General features: G+C 36.9%; 1 protein-coding gene across 4 annotated transcripts in view; it reads right to left on the reverse strand.

Annotated features, from left to right (window-relative positions):
• Positions 1–17,581, reverse strand: part of ERBB4 (erb-b2 receptor tyrosine kinase 4) — a 1,037,128-nt gene that overhangs the window by 280,419 nt on the left and 739,128 nt on the right. For all 4 annotated transcript variants that reach the window (XM_058664956.1, XM_058664954.1, XM_058664957.1 and 1 more), the window contains exons 10-12: positions 11,810–11,883; positions 10,573–10,663; positions 9,427–9,626 (exon numbers count right to left, since the gene is read on the reverse strand). In XM_058664956.1, coding sequence (XP_058520939.1) covers positions 9,427–9,626; positions 10,573–10,663; positions 11,810–11,883 — 365 coding nt within the window. The remainder of the gene's footprint in view (positions 1–9,426; positions 9,627–10,572; positions 10,664–11,809; positions 11,884–17,581) is intronic.

The raw sequence follows: 17,581 nt of genomic DNA on the forward strand, positions 1-17,581 counted from the left end.
AAAGGTCTGTGAAGCAGTTTTGTTGAGGTATACATGACATAATACATATTGCTTACATGTACAACTTGATGAGCTTGACATACATATGCACTCTCAAACCACATTCACATTCAAGATCATGAACGTATCCGTTACCTCCAAAAGACTCCTCAGATATGGACGTAAGCCTACACTCTGACACCACTCCTCTGGGGAAGCCCTCGGCATTTTCTATTACTCATTGTCTACTAGTTTGCATTTTTTTTAGAATTTTATAGAACACAATAATTTACAATATGTTCTTTTTTATGGGTTCTATCACCCAAGATGATTTTTAGAGCTGCATCTATGTGGCTTTATATACTAATAAATCATTCATCCTACTGCTGTGTATATATTGCTTTCATTATTCCACATATTTAATATGTTCACTTACTGATAGACATTAGACTGTTTCCCATTTTGGCTATTAAAATGCATCTAACATGACCTTCTGTTTACAAGTCATTCCAGAGACATATACTCTCATGTCTCTGGGAGAGCAGTGGAATGGCTCTACAGTGTGGTAGGGATGGGGTTAATTTTGTAAGACACCGATCATGTATTTTTTAAAAGCTCATGATGGTACATTTTCATCAGTGAGGAACATAACAGGGAAGTTGCATTACACCACACCTTTGTCAACACTTGATACGGTGAGCAGTTCAATTTTAGTCTGGATGCTAGGTGGTGGAAACTCATTACAGTTTTTATTTGTACCTTTGTAACTGAAGATGCTGGGAACATATTTTTGTGTCAATATTAACTTCTTTCTTTTCAGTATGTGTAAAGAAGTACTGGCTCATATGGGAACAGCATCCTAACCAGTTACTGCTTTTCAAGCAAAGTACCAAAACGTCCTACAGAGCACTTGTACCACATCATGTCTGAGAAGCAGTGTATGTTATTTTATATCACTACATTTCTCCAGAATTTCGCTTTGTCATTAAAAAATACTCTGATAGCTTTAGTGACAGACATCTAATTTGAAAATTTTGTAAAACGGCTAACAGCCTTGGATATTTTTTATTAAGCTTATTTACAATCACTCATACACATTCTCCAGAGAAATATCACTTCATGTCTTTGTTGATTGCATTATTTGTGTTTTGATTTCTTTATATAATTTTCTTTTCACTTATCTACAATGTATATACCTATATACCAAATATCTATTATCTGACTTTTGCAGAGCAAATATTTTAAACTTAAAGTAAGTCAAATTTAACAATTTTCCCCTTTCTTTCGAGGTAAAATATGATTCTTTTGCCCAGTCTATATCCCAAATAATTGCACTTTTTTCCCTTGAAAGTTCTACAATTTTGAATTTTACATTTTAGTCCATTATCTGCTTTTATATAGCTGTATAATTTAAGATCCAGAGTAAATATGGGCCAATACCTAGAATAAAGTTCAAGAGAAATGCTAACTACATGACTATATAAATTTTTCTTCTTATTATTTAGCCTTTTTAAAGAAAATCTCCTGTCTAAATTAAAAGAACATCAGTACAGTGCAAGTTGCATAACATGCAGAAAGGTAAAATTATGACAGTACCTCCACCTCTACCAACACATTATTTTTACAGATTTCAGATCTTATTCTTGATCTTTCCTCTCTACTTTCTGATAAGTGATAGAACTTTACAGCTGTAGAAGGATAAATTTGTTTTGCTTTTGCTTTGCTTGTTAGTCATAAACTGTTTTTGCCTGGAAAAGAAGATGTGTTTTCACTGAAGAATCTACCTTTGTTTTGGAGGCTGTCTACTGCCACAATGAATCTCTAGTCAAATGTTTACCACCAGATTTTGGGTCAAGGAAGCAGTGTTTTTTGCAAGGAAGCAATAACAAATGAAGAACCATAATAATTACTTTCTTCTCATAGCTACCAAACCACTAGATGATGGAATGGCAAGCCTGTGGGTTATTTTTTCTCTTATCTGCAAGCACCAGGAAAGAAAAAGGCCAAGGAAGCTACCTCTTTGAAATTTGTAAGAGAAAATAAATTTTCTATTAGCACTAAGAATTCAACATCCCTCTGATCTTGAGGAGAAATGGACATGTGTGAGGCAGTGGAGGCTCTGTTCAATGGGGAGAGACAGACCCGTGGGAGGCAGTGGAGACCCTGTTGAATGGGGAGAGACAGACCCGTGGGAGACAGTGGAGGCCCTGTTCAATGGGGAGAGACAGACCCGTGGGAGGCAGTGAATGCCCTGTTCAATCGCTTGCAGTTCAAAAGGCCATGACGAAGCTTCTGAAGAAGCTTTAGCAATGTAGTTATTAGGAAACCTTTAACTTCCTGTGTTTTTTGTCTGAATCCTGTAACACAGATTTTTCTTTATCTTATCTGAATTGTACCTGTCTACTAAAAATTTGGAGAAGTAATATAACCTGCTTAGCATTTTGATCTTTATAGAGAATATAGTTTCATTAAAATAGAGGGGAGCTTAAAATAAAGGATTTCACTGAATTGCTGCACATGTGAATGCAAACTGATTAGTTCTAAAATAGTGAAATGGGGTACCCATCCTACACGTGCAAAGACAGAAAAAGATCTCTTTAATTTCAGAGCAAAACCACACTGTTCACATTACATGCCATATACAGAAACATGAGCTTTACTTGGAATGTAGTTGAACATGCACACTTTTTAAAATAATATAAGATCTTGTGATCAAACATAATTTCATGCTTTTACTATCTAAATATCCACCTAGACATGCAGCATTGCTTGTGTGTTTCTCATTTATAACAATAGCGATAATAACTATCTTTAAAGACTGTGATGAAGATTAGATTTCAAATCAGTAGAGTATCTCATCAAAAAGTTGAAAGGATCTAACATTTATAAGTAAGCACATCAAATGCAGTCAAAATGAATATTAATGCATTAAGGCATATTTCTGTGTTTAAAAGCATTTGTTGAGAAACTACTTCTTTTTGAGGGATGCTCCTTGATCTCTGTTACCTACTTGGGATTTGGGCAAAAAATTATTATAAGGGGAGAGAACTAGCAGTGATCAGTGATAAAATTTTGAAAATACTTGAATAAATAAACAGCTAGAGTAGGGAGCACATTGTAATTCTCAGGATGAACACGAACTATAATAAAGTAAGTAAATCCAAAGTATGTAGTTGAAATGTTAAAGACAGTTAAATTTAATAGTGAAATATATTTTGTGCCATAATTACCCATTTCACAATGCTATCATTAAACATTCCCCCATTTTATTAATAAATGTTAAAAACAAACAAAAACAAACAAACAGGAAACACCTGCTATTGCAGGATGCTTTTTATAGTTTACTCTTCAGTGGTACCTTGCAAAGCTATGATTCTATGCATGGTTATATGTTATTCAACTGTGAATTTTCTTAGAGTGCCCTCTTTTTGAGAGCATGGACCCTCACTAGAAGTGAATGGCTAGAACCATATGTTTTAAAATATATTTCAGACTATAGAATGACAAGAAGAATAATAAGTGGAGGAGACAGAGTAGAATTTTGCAAAGAATTCCCCCACAGAAGTCTGTCTCAGAATGATCTGGTATATATTAAAGAGTACGGAATCCTGGGACTCATATCACACTGTCTGTGTTTGTTTCACAGAATTGGCAGAACGAAGCATCATAAGTCTGGCAGATAAAAACACATCAGAAATCTATGTTCTCACGGTTCTGCAAGCCAGAAGTCCACAATCGAGGTGTTGGCAGGCTAGTTCTTTTTCAAGGACTCAGAAGAATCCATTTCCTGGCTCTCCCTTGGCCTGGGTTTTTTGCCAACAAACTGTGGTGCTCGTCAGCTTGCAGTGCTTAACTCGTCTTCCTGTCTGCCATCAAATGGCCTGCTTTCCCTCCGAGTGTGCTTCTCCTTTTGTCTATTTCAGTATTTCTTCCTTGTTTATGGGTCATAAATCATTGGGTCAAGGACCCACTCCAGTATAATCTTTCCCTAATTGACATTTTCATTAGGTCTTCATGTATCTTCTCTTCAATAAGGTCACATTCACAAGTTTCATGTCCTAGCTCTTTAGTATTTCTTTCTGAGGGACACAATATGTCCCCAGATGGGGTCTGAGCAACACATGGAAAGTTAGGCTCACATTTTTTTAACTTTTAAAAAACTTATATTTGTCTGGGAGGCAGAAAAACAAAGGGAGAGATGAGAGGAGAGAAAGGGAAGAGAGGGGTGGAGGAGAAAGGTGAGGATAGAGGAGAGAAGAGGCTCACTTGCTAAATGTCCAGAACCACAATGGTTAGGTCAGGATGAAACCGGGATCCAGGAACTTTGCTCAGGTCTTCCATGTGTCTCAGGAACCCAATGACCTGAGCCATCACTTATTAGCAGAAGCTGGTATCAGGAGTAGAGGCAAGACTGACACCAAGACACTTTGATAAAAGAAGTCAGCATCTTAACTCTTACGCCAAATGCCTTTCTCATACATACATCTTATTGCAAAGCCAGATATATATAGAAGAGGAGACACAGAGAGGAAGATTTTCTGTCCCTTGACTCATTCCCCAAGTGGTCACAACAGCCAGAGCTGAGGCAATCTGAAGCCAGGAACTCGGAGCCTCTTCCAGTTATCCCACGCAGGTGCAGAGTCCCAAAGCTTTGGGCCACCCTTGAAAGCTTTCCCAAGCCACAACAGGGAGCTGGATTAGAAGTGGAGCTGCCAGGATTAGAACTGGCACCCATATGGGATCCCAGCACCTTCAAGGCGAGGACTTTAGCCACTAGGTTACCACATCGGGCCATCTTGTATATAGTTTAAAGAATTAAGTTTCGATCTTAAAATGTGCACCAGTAACATGCCAATATTCTATGTGCATTTTATCAGATAAAGACACTTGAACATCCTCATTTCTTGTTAGGTGCATGAGTATTAGAATCAATTTCATTTGCATACCAAAGTTTCACTGTATTCGTCTTATACTTTATGGAAAAGTTATGTATCTCCCATGACCAACATCTGTCTCCTATACAGTTAGCCTAAAATGCATACTTTATGGATTTTAAGGCACTATTTTTCTTACTAACCAGAAGGACAAATGTAAAGTATAATTAGAAGTGAAAAGAAAAAATACATATTTTAAAAGATGCAAGCATATTTTAAAAGATTCTTACCTAGATAAGAGCTCAAGAGATCAGTTTTAAATTCTTCAATTCTGGCCCTCCCTTACTTTTCACTTCTTTCCATGTTGACAATGAGTTGGTCAAACTCATGAAAATTTGTTGATTATCCTAGTTAATAATCTGATTCTTCCCTTTAATAACAAAGTGCATATTTCTTACGTTACTAAAAGAAAGAATTTTCAATTTTCCTGCTTTTCTATCTCACAGGAAGACTTTCATTAAGAAAAATTAAATACTGTATCTTTATACTACACGACTACATAGGTGAGTTTATATTACATCATGGGTTTTTACTGTTTTCCTAGGAAAATAAATAATTGTGGAATAATACTACCAATGAAAACAAACACAATGTAGTAGCATACACTAGTCATGCACTCAATGAAGTGAATACTGCTATCAATTCTATTTTACGAATGATACATTGAGGTGTGGAGACGTTAATGATTTTACCGAAGGTTGGATAGTAACTTTCCTAGAACTAAAACTTAGGCTAGGGCAGGCATTGTGGTGAAATGTATCAAGCTGTTTTGGGGATGCCTGCATCCCATACACAAGTGCTAGTTCCAGTTCTGGAAACTCACTTCAAATCAAGACCCTGCTGAGACAGCTTGGGAGAAGCAGATGGTGATCCCAAATCTTGGCATCATGGTACCCTGGTGCCCTCAGGAAATTTCTGATTTCAGGAATGTGGCTTCCACCTAGCTCCTTCCTGGCTTTTTTGACCATTTGGGAGTAAAACAACAGGTGGAAGGTGTGTCTACATCTCTCTCTCTCTTTCCTTCCTTCCCTCCAACTGTAGGGATGCTGCTTACATCTGCATATCTAGCATCAGTGTTGGAAATGTAGGAAAAAATTATTTAAGAATTTCCAAGTACTATAATAAACACATCCTAAAATATCTTCCACCTATTATTTTCCTTTTGTGTAATTATAAAAAGAGTTAGAAATTCTTCTAACTTTTCGTGTCAACTTTCTATCAATCTCAGTCGCTTCAATGCAAAGTCTGCTTTGAATTTTTTTTTACTTAAAAGAGTAAGCTTGCTCAAACCTCATCACCCATAAAAGACAAGGTGAAGTTTTTATTTTATTACCCTGTTGTTTTAAACCATACTAAACGCCAGATACCACTGTTCCTAGATAGAGAGGTGCTGCTCCTTGTAACCTAAGAAAGCAAATTCCAAATATAAGACAAAGTATTTTATGATGTTCATGTGCATGTATGTGTTGGTGAGATGTGTGTGTACTACATATATCTACATGCAAGTGCATTATGTGTGTGTATATATATTTACTTGAATTCTTCATCCCCAATGTGATCAAGAGTTGTAGCCCGATTGCATATACACCTCTTTATTCTTCATGTGTATAAAGAGAATACTAAGCGTGCAATATTACTAGTACATTTAAAATGAAGCATATACGCTTTCCTATTCCAGCTCGTGGTATGGATGATAAGAACGCTTTAATCGTAAGTGAAAAACCACTTTAAATTCACTATAAACAGCAGTAGTGCCATCTCTGAGGTTTATAGGGTAATCACATTTCTGAGAGTGCAGGCATTTGTGAATTTCATGTATTCAAAATGCTGCAAGACTGAAGTCCAAATTTTGATAAATGGATTTCATACAAAACATATTTATTCTGCAATGTTAAAAAATCAGGGATGATAGGCTCAGTTGTATACCATAGCATGACAAAACTGTATTTCTTCTAACTGCTTCATCTCTTTCCCTAACTGCAAATTAAACACCAAGAATGCAGAACAAGGTAATAGTTTATGATCTGAAAAGGACCTAAATCCAGTCCAAGAGGCCTCCTAGTGCAGGGCTTCAAATATCTTACATTTTAACTTTTTGTTATCATTATTGCTGATTGATTTTTGAAGAGTTTAATGACATTAAATAACAAGTATTTGATCTCTGCTTTTCCCCATCTCTTTTTTATATTCGATTTTGTTCTGGGTTTTCATCTTCTCAACTGTTTTTTTGTGAAATACCAAAAAGATAAAAGAAATTAGTAGGCTTATAGGATTTATCAGTGTGTCAGAGACAAATATTTTTTTTCTAATATTTTCTTAGTTTTTTTGTTTAATAAAATCTTTACAGTTGATGCCTTCTGTTTGAAAATGAGTGGTACGCTGTGTTATCTGGCTTGTTAGTGTGTTTTTGAAGGCAGTGAAAGAAAAAAGCATAATCCTGATTTAAGATCACATTGATAAATCAGCACTGGGGAACACTGTTTTCCTGCTGCGAATCACTTCCTTTGTGAGGGCATCTACACACACATACAGGAACGTGGACAGAGCATACATTGTCTCAATCAATGGCAATGCAGAACGCCAAAGAAATGATCCAGTCCACATGAAAAGAAGAGTTCTATTCCACATGACCATGCATGTTCTGAAACATAATTAGGGTTTAAATTTTCAGATTCTGTGTTGAATAGAGAAATCTGTAAGAACTTAACATTCACTTCAAGCAGGAAGCTCCCATTACAACAGCTCTTCCTCTGGAATATATTTTTAAGTAACAAAACCAACTATAAAATACATGATTTCAACACAAATCACATGTGACATTTTATGAAAACTTTTCATCAGAGCTGCCTTTCAGCTCTTTCTGGAGCAAAGCAGGATATCAGTAAATCATTTCAGATGATTGTTCTGATACGGAGCGCAACACCTTCCTTTAAAAATCTGTCTTCTAAAAACAACTGACACATCACATCCACAAGAAGGATAAGAAGTTACAGATTATTTGAATTCTGAGTCTTTTCATTTGGCAATTACAATAAATAAAATAGACAGCTAAATGCACAGTTCAGACACTTATTGGACAGAAATGTTTTTACTAAACTGTATGAGGTTAATGCTTTTGCATTGAAGAATTAAGCACAAATCATTGGAATCTCAACGTGCTTAACAGCTATGTCATAATCAAATATCTATGAAAAAACTATTTGCTTTAGTGTGAAAATGAAGTGATGAAGTAGAACAGTAAATAGCAAAAGAGAAGAAAAATTATGATATGCCTGTAGAAGATATCGATAAAATGAGCATTCTACTTTAACAGAAATTCTCAAGTACTATCTGAACACTATTTCTCACATATTTCAGACAAAACACAATCCCATTTTTCCTGTCACATCCAAATGTCTAAACTGTGCTGTTACTCCATGCTCCAATTGCACAGAAACCTGATAGAAAACATAGATTTGATCCAGAAAGTTTGAGTTTCCCACCTTGATGGGATTTAATTGGACCTTGATGATTATTAAGCATTTATGCGCTCAGGTTCCACCTCTGCCTGCTGTATGTAAATCTTCTAAGGTTTCCAGGATTATGCAAGAGGTTTTTTTTTTTTTTTTAAGATTTTATTAATATTGGAAAGCCGGATATACAGAGAGGAGGAGAGACAGAGAGGAAGATCTTTCGTCCGATGATTCACTCCCCAAGTGAGCTGCAACAGGCCGGTGCACACCGATCCGATGCCAGGAACCAGGAACCTCTTCCGGGTCTCCCACGCGGGTGCAGGGTCCCAAAGCTTTGGGCCGTCCTCAACTGCTTTCCCAGGCCACAAGCAGGGAGCTGGATGGGAAGTGGAGCTGCTGGGATTAGAACTGGTGCCCATATGGGATCCCGGGGCTTTCAAGGCGAGGACTTTAGCTGCTAGACCATGCCGCCGGGCCCGCAAGAGGTTTTTTTAAATATGCAATTTGTTGTTAAAAGAAAGATTTTTAAATTACTTTATAGGATGTTGGTAGTTATAACTACCTTCCTATATAGAGGTTGGCTTAATGGGACAGCGTGTTGTAACAGGTGAAGCCTGTGGACATAACTCATGTGGGGCCCCATTGTTGAGTCCCAGGTCTGATCCAGCTTGCTAGTATTGTGCTTGGGAAAGCAGTGGTAGACGCCCCAAGTGCTTGGGACTCTGTACCCACACGTGACACCTGGACGAATCTCCTGGTTCCTACCTTCAGTTTGGCTGAACCTTGATCACTTGAGCAATTTGTGTTGAGAGAGTGTACCAACAGATGGAAGAATGCTTCTCCCTCTTTTTCTCTCCCTCCCTCCAGCTCTCTTTCTTTTTTTTTTGCTATACCTCTCAAATAAATAAAAAATATAAAAATTATATCTATGTATATATATATTTTTTTCAATGATTAAGTTAACAGAGCAGTGATTCTGTCTTCTGTTATTTTTAACCGCTTGGTCTACTGTAAAATGGCAAAAAATTTCAAAGTGTCAAGTGTTCAGGTAATGTACTTACTACAATTTTCAGCTTTCCTGTTGTCGCGGATCACTATGCGTTGGTTGATTGTGCTGAACAGGGTTGTCCAATTAATGGTATGATAGTAACACAGGTTGCTGTTGTCAGTGATATAGATGTTTCCAGCACTGATTTCCTTCAGAGACTGAAACTGTAGAGAGGTGATGCCCTGTTGCTTGAGGATAAGCAGGGAGAGGCCGCTAAGAGAAAAGGGGAAAGCAAAGAATGGAACAATAATAAAGAATTTCTGGCTATGATGCAAGAAGAATGCTACCACAGCATAAATGGTGACGGAATTAATACATGTGCACTCAGAATGTTTTTTCTTTACATATTATATAGTTTAAAAAATGATTGATTTCTTAAAAGGAGAATGTCCATTTCCTAAAGTTATAAATATTGATGATATTTCTATCTGCCCAGATACTTAACACTACAATATCTACTCATCCCTTCCTTCGCAATCCTAAATTTTATAGTACTGAAAAATCAGATTTTCTATTAAGACTAGATAATACGTAGGATGAACATTCGCATAAATTGACTTCTACAACTTTCAGAGATAAGATCTTTATGAAGATTAAGTAGGAGATAACCCTAAAAAGGAATGGCTTAGTTGAAATAAAAAAGGTAGGTTTTCATCATATGAGCTTCATATGAGGTGTTAAGATTTTAGACAGTATTTTTGTCTGCTCTATTTTTGTCCATCTATTGGTCAGTATGGCATGGACAGTTGTGGATTAATTTCAGAAATATCAACCCTACGAATTTTGCTAAATTATACCATCAGAAGCAAAAACAGAGTCTCCCAGTAGAAAACTATATCATATACTACTAAGCCATTACCAAACCACTCAAAGCTACCTTCTACTATGATAACACACAATCAATAAATAAAGTTCAGTTTTCTGATCTACATCATCCATTCTATACCTGCAGAACACTATTATGGTAATTGAGAAGCAGTTCAAAGATAAAAATAAATATTCTATTTCACATCATTATCAGGGATAGCTTCATTAAGTTTATCTTTGTAATTAACAACACAAACTTGCTTATCTCAAAATCTGTAAATCATTAAGACTAAAATTTTTACATAATGTACTTGAGCATAGGAGTTTTGCTGTTTTTAACATACACACCCACCTATAGAGCACTCTTCCACCAATGGTGACCAAGTTGGAGAAAACACTGAAGTCAGTCATGTTTGGTGGCCATGACTGTATGTTCAAGAAGCCTGCAAGTCATAAGGACAGGAACAATAAATCAGAACGTCATCATTAGTAGTAATGGTGGTGATTATCCTTGAAATAAGATAAAAACATGCTGAGCAGCAGAAAATAAGAAAAGGACAGTGAACATACTGTTTTTTAAAGCAATCCATTACATCCTTCAAGGATTAGATGCTATAATTTCTGGGCCACAGTATTCAATAACAGTTGGTATAAAAACAATGAGCACATGACTGGCCTTGCGTCTTAGTGCGTTGATCACTGCCTGCAATACTAGCACCTCATAAGGGCACTGGCTCCTGTCACTGTTCCCACTGAGCTCCATGGTCATAGCCTGGGAGAAGCAGTGGAAGATGACCTGGGTGCTTGAATCCTTGCTACGCATGCGGGAGACTTGGAGATAGCATCTGCTGGATTCTCGATGCTGGCTTTAGCCGGGGGTATGGCCATCTAAAGAGTAATCAATTAATGTTACCCATGCTCAACAGTGCTGCTTGTGTAAAAGCAAACATAATAAGCATGGCTTTACTAAGGCTGGTGTTGTAATCATATTAAATTGTCACATGCAACACCAGCATCTCCGACGAGTGCGGGTTCATGCCCTGTCTATGCAACTTCTGATCCAGCTGCCTGCTACTGCACCTTGGAAAGCATGGGAAAACAGGAGAAGTGCTTGCGCCGCTGCTACCCACACTGAAGACTCAGTTGGGATTTTAAGATCTTGACTTTGGCTTGGTCCAGCCCCAACCACTATGGGTGTTCGGGCAGCAGACCAGCAGTTGGAAGATGACATCTCTTCATGTCTCTCCCTCTCTTTCTCTCTGTAACAGCACCTTTTTAATAAGTAAGTAAATAGATAAGTATATTAATGAATCTTAAAAATAGCAACAAAAATATGTTAAAGGGTCAGCTCATAGCTGCAAAAATAGCAGCATCAAAATTATAAAGATATTTGATTTTGCAATTCCATTAGCTTTCAAAATCTGCACCAAAGTTAAAGAGTAGTATATACACTTTTACAATTATATCCGATTTTACAAACTAGACTTTGCTTTAAAATGGATTGTTCAATTCAATATCACATATTGCTTTCAAGAGAACACACAAATTTGCATAATTCCTAATATCATGATTACACTTATAAAGATTACCTGTTATTTCTCTGACAGTCCGGAAGACATTCAGTTTCTCTGGATCTATAGCTTCAATTGCATTGTAAGGATCCCTAGGAAATCAAATACGGATTTAGCCAAATTCATGTAAGAAATATGACAATCATTATTTTATCCAAATTGAATTTTAAGCAGTAACAGGAAAGTTAAGTCTGTGCTGTCCACATTGTCCTATGTCAGACATGAAGAATTGACAGGCAGCTTTAGAAAATGTTTGAGTCCACAAAATACTTTGTCTTCATCAAATACTCTTCTAGGTTACAGCGATAATCTGGTTTCAGCTATTCTACAGGAACTTTCAAAGACTATAAATCTATCTATGAACCATTTTGATGAATTTGCTTTTGAAAGTTTATTGACTAGCAAGTACATATTCTGAGAGTAAACTATGGTGAGAAGTAGTCAATTTGGGTTCCTGGAGAAAGTCTAAATTATACTTTGAGGTCATAAAAAGGATTGAAATAAATACAGATAAACTTAACACTTTCTTGTCTTCTCTCCAAATTGATCCATTTGTGAATTTTGATCATGTTATTAAAGCATGTGCAAAAGCTGATCCTCACAGGGACTGTTTAGAATAATCTTGGTCCCATCTAGCTTATTTATACTTAGTTTTATACCACAGAGACTATGTAGCCATTATAATAACATTTTTAAAAATCACAGCAAATTTCATAATGCCAATAAGGTGTTGTTCTTTTTAGATTTTTAAAATATTGTCTCTAAACTCATAAAATATTTTAATAAGATATACTGATAGATATCAGTGTAATATAGATATGAACATAAAGCAACTTTAAAATCTAAAAATTGAATGATTTTATCCATTTCAAACTTTATAAAATACTTCTCAAGTACAATACATGGAAATATTTGAATACTTGTATATGATACAAAACCAACACATAATCCAAATTTCCATGGCAATTCGAACAACACTTTAAGGTTTTGGTGTTTATGAATCAATTTATTTCAGATCCAGATACACACTGAAAATGACAAACAAGCTCCCTTTGCTTGTTCCTCCCTCTGTGGCCAAAACTTGGAGCTGAAATTCAATCAAGTCTTCTGCCCTAGTCACGGGAACCAAAGAACTTGAGCCATCATCTGTCTCCCAGTGTCCACAGCAGCAGGAGCCTGAAAACTGCACCCAAGAGTGAACCCAGGTACTCCAACACGGGAGGCTGCCTTCCTAACCACATCCTAAGCAGCAGTATCTGTCTGTAGCTATCACATGAGTTTATTCCTGCTGTGGGTAACTGTTTTGTAACCAATCTGTAAGAACCTTCTTTTTCTTTGGGAAATAATAACTAGTGTACACTTATTAATAATCAATAAGGTTATCAATTAAGGGATAGCACAATCCCCTGAACAAGCAGACAGGTTTATGGCTTATCTCCTGGGAATCTTAACCTGAAATTTTGCATTTTGTCATTCCAGCATTTGAACCTTAAAAATAACTATTAGTCCTGCAATCTTCATCTCTGGAACCACCTTGCATTGGATTTCTGGGCTGATTTGTATGCTTCTATAATGTAAAGCATCCCAAATCTCGAAAGAAAAAAAAAAAAGAAAGAAAAGATGCTTGATTAAATTACAGCTTCGTGCTATGAGGTACAATCAGTATGATGTACTACACGAAGTGCTATCAATGATTCAAACATGGATATCGCCAAGACTAGACAAACAGTATAAATGTATTTTTCTACAATTCATATGTAAAATATTAATCAGAATTTTCTCAATGCCACAGAAATGTCTCTAGACAACTTCTGGTAAATGAACCAGAAAATCTATTTGTAAGTAAAGAAATATGAAATGAATAGCTATGCATTTGATGCATCGTATACCCAAAAATTCAGTGTATAATGTGAGAAAACTTTTGCTATCTTCACACGTTAGTACACAAAGATCTTCACAAGAGGAATTATAAGTTCCACAGTATCAGAGCAAGCTTTCTGAATTTGTTCTTCTGATGAAAAGCAGAGTTTAGGAGCACCCCGGTCATGTAACTAAATATTGTGACTTCATTGAGGAAGACTCAAAAATCAGGACAAGCACATAATAACCGGGTCATTCCAAAGTTTTCCAGACAAAGTTCCAAGTTACCAGAAATCAAATGAATTCTGGGCTTTAACATGAAGCCTAGTGGACCACAGAAATTTTATACACTTAATTTTCAAGATTTAGGACTCTCGTAAAATAAGCAGACAATTCCACTTACAGCTTTAAAATACCTCTTGGGAGTTCACCCTACAGCCACATGAAATCCATAGTACCTTAAAATAAAAAACTTCCCTACCTGAATTCACAGCTAAAAATGTCATGTGTACCTTGTTATTGTGTTCTGTGATCTAATATCAAATTCAGGATGCCGTGAGAGGAACATATTTTTAAATTACCACTGACACTGCATTTTATCACCAGACCTATTTTCTCTTCCATTGTCTTTCATCATTGCCATCTATAATGTAAGTTAACCTTATCTTGCAAATTTCTCATTGTGACACAACCGCGACATGCCTATTTAGTTAGCATCTCATTACTGCAAACACCTGGAAAGGAACTGTTTCAGACATGATAAAACATGAAAGGGAATATTCCCATACACAACCAGAAGCACTAGGCTGTCCATGCATTTCTCCTTCTAAACAGGGAAACAAATGCCTGTTTCTATTTGACAATGGGACTACTTTGCTACAAACTGATTATGAAAATTAATTTTCTTGAGCCCTTTTATTTATTAAAATTTTAAACAGATATTTCCTGATAAAATTACTTCTTGAAGAAACTCTTCTATTTAATTATAATTGCTGTCATTTCAATAGTTCAAACAAATATTTCAGCTATTTTAATAAAACTATACACTACTACTAAAAACTAGTTTATAAAATACTTGAGATAATGAGGAAATTATGTGAAAGAAAAGATTTCTCTGGTTTGCTAGTTTTCTGTTTATTATGCCCTATATTATTCATCTTTAAAAATCCTTCTCCCTCTTATTTCCACCTTCATATATTACATGCACCGAAATATCTACATTTTGCATATTCTAAAAAAGTACATATATTTATTACATATACTTGACTTATGTGTATATATGAATGCATATATATGTGTATATGTGTGCGTGTATGATGACCACTGAATTAACGTCACAGTCCAGAGTGAAAAGATACAGAATATGTTTCATATTTGCATAAGATTGAGGGCATCGATGCTTGGTTTCTATGGTTTATTTTATCTTGGAAAATGCTTTATACATTGAAAGACAGTAATATTACTTCACATACTCCAGATTTAAGTGCTCTGGCTAGTAATACATACTCATATGAACTAAGAAGTATGGTCTGTATTAAAGGAAGCTTTGCCTTTATCGGGGTTCCAAAATAGTCTATGAAAGAGTATGGTATGTCTATAAAAGATGTTGTACACTGAGATGTGCAATAAACTAGACACGGTCAACAATCATTTACTTTTCTACTGCCTTCTGCATCGATTTTCATTGCTTTTCATTTTCTTGCCTTTCTTTTTCCTTTAATTCCTCTTTCTTTTTTACACCAATTATTTAGGTATTAGAACTGCTTTGATACATTCAAAATACATTTCATCATGAAGCCGGCTTGTATAAACTAAAATTGAGATGTCAATGAAGTAGTCACAGGATGTTGTTAAGAACTTGCATTTTCTAACATATGGGTCACTCAATACCGGGTCAATTAACTCCATAAGGTTGTAAATTGTTGTTGATGATATGTTGTGGCTTTTAATTGGACGGAATGATATTCTGCCAGCTCTGCCTTCAGACCAGAGATGGTCTCCCCAAGAAACTGTTGAATTTATCTGGACAATGAGATGCTGGACTTTATGCTTGGTACATGCTTGCAATGAAAGAATCATGACTGGATTTGAAGTGTAATACTGCAATAAGGTGGAGGAATCCACCATGGGGGCAGGGAATGGAGAGCGGTTGGGGAATCCCAGAGCTTATGAAACTGTGTCAAATAATAAAACGAAATTAAAAAAAGAAAAAGAAAAAAAGTACAGGTTATCCAAATCCAAAAAAAAAAAAAAAAAAAAAAAAGAATCAATAGAGCTGGTGCTTGCAACACCTGCATCCCACATGGGCACCAGGTTGATTCCAAGTTGTTACACTGCTGATCCAACTTCCTGCTAATGGCCTGAGAAAAGCAGTGAAAGATGGCTCAAGTGCTTGGGTGCTTCCACTCATGTGGGAAACCCAGATGAAGCTCCAGACTCATGGTTTCTGCCTGGTTCAGACCCTGCCATGTGGCCATTTGAACAGTGAAAAAAAAGATGGAAGACTTATTTCTCCTTATCCAAAAAACTTTCAAATAAATAAATGAATAATTCAAATTACTATTGTTTGCCACAATAGTCAGATGAAATAGGTACTTATCATTAACTCATATCTCATTTTTTAACTGTGGAAACTCTGACATCAAAAGATTACCACTCAAATCTTTTGTGTTTCAATAGAAACAATCCATGGTAGAGATATAAACCAAATCCTATTCTAGTTTACATCAAATTACCCAAATAGAAAGTCCAGTTCTTATTTTCAGAGTGTGTTGTTAAGACAAAGAAGGTTTTTACTTCTGATCCATGTGAATTTATTTTCTGTAAATCATGTCTTTTCCAAATTATTATTTTTTTTGATCATTTTTACATAGTTGATTAATGATTAGGGTCAAGGGCAACAGGAGGGTGGGTGAGATCATCATTTCCACATCCTCTTTTTTTTTTCCTTCCTGTATCTGCAGAAAAGGGAGAGAGAAGGATGGAAGCCACACCCAGCCTCCAAAATGCCTCAGTACCCTGGGATGGAGGGCAGCCAGCCGACACCACCCCAGGTTCCCCGATGTAGGTCATGCTCTGAGGGTCCTTCTCATGAAGTTTTGATAGTTCAACAGTTCTGAATTACTGCCGATCTCACCACTTCACGCACGATGAAATCTCTCCACAATTCACTGGCTGACATAGTCCAACTTGGACTCTCCTTTTGCCCAGTTATTCACTGCCAACACTTGGCTGGAGCAGTTGACTGGTTTGTTCTGTCCTCCATCCTTTTTTGTGGTACCAAATGTCTTCTGCAGGCTCCAATGATAGGTTACTATATGCTTCATGTGCACCTGGATATGCTGTCCACTACTCCGTCTAAGCCACTGAGGAGGCCCAGCTCTGACACATGCACTCAGGGTCAGACCATGGAACCTGCAATTCTCTCCACAGCTGGGGTTCTGAGTCTAGTGATTCAGTCAGGGGATCCCCAAAGAAACTTCATCTGAGGTGATTCCAGATCTGCTTCTTGTCTGTGCTTGCCAATACAGGATCTGGCACAGTCTGTTCCCCCACTCAGCTCATGCACAGGCTGGTGGTTGCAATTGCTGGTTCAGTTCTGCCTCTAGCCCTGTCGTCTACACAACCAATAGGTATTGCAGCCCAGCCCGATCCTGCCCACCACACACTTGGCCTTCAAACAAACCAGTGAGAGCTACAGCCTAGTCAGAGTAACCAGCAATAACCCCCATCAGGCCCACCCCCTGCCCTGGTTCCCATGTTTGCCAGTATGGACCAGCAGACTGGTCCATTCCGTCCCACATCCCACTCAGCTTTAATACATGTCATTGGGCATTGAAGTTTAGTTCAACCCAACCACTATCCAGCCCACACACCTGCCAGCAGGTGCCACTCTCTGTCTAGCCACGCCTGTCCCAGTCCTGGTTCTCA

This window comes from Ochotona princeps, chromosome 5, assembly GCF_030435755.1.
Source record: "Ochotona princeps isolate mOchPri1 chromosome 5, mOchPri1.hap1, whole genome shotgun sequence".
NCBI lineage: Eukaryota > Metazoa > Chordata > Mammalia > Lagomorpha > Ochotonidae > Ochotona > Ochotona princeps.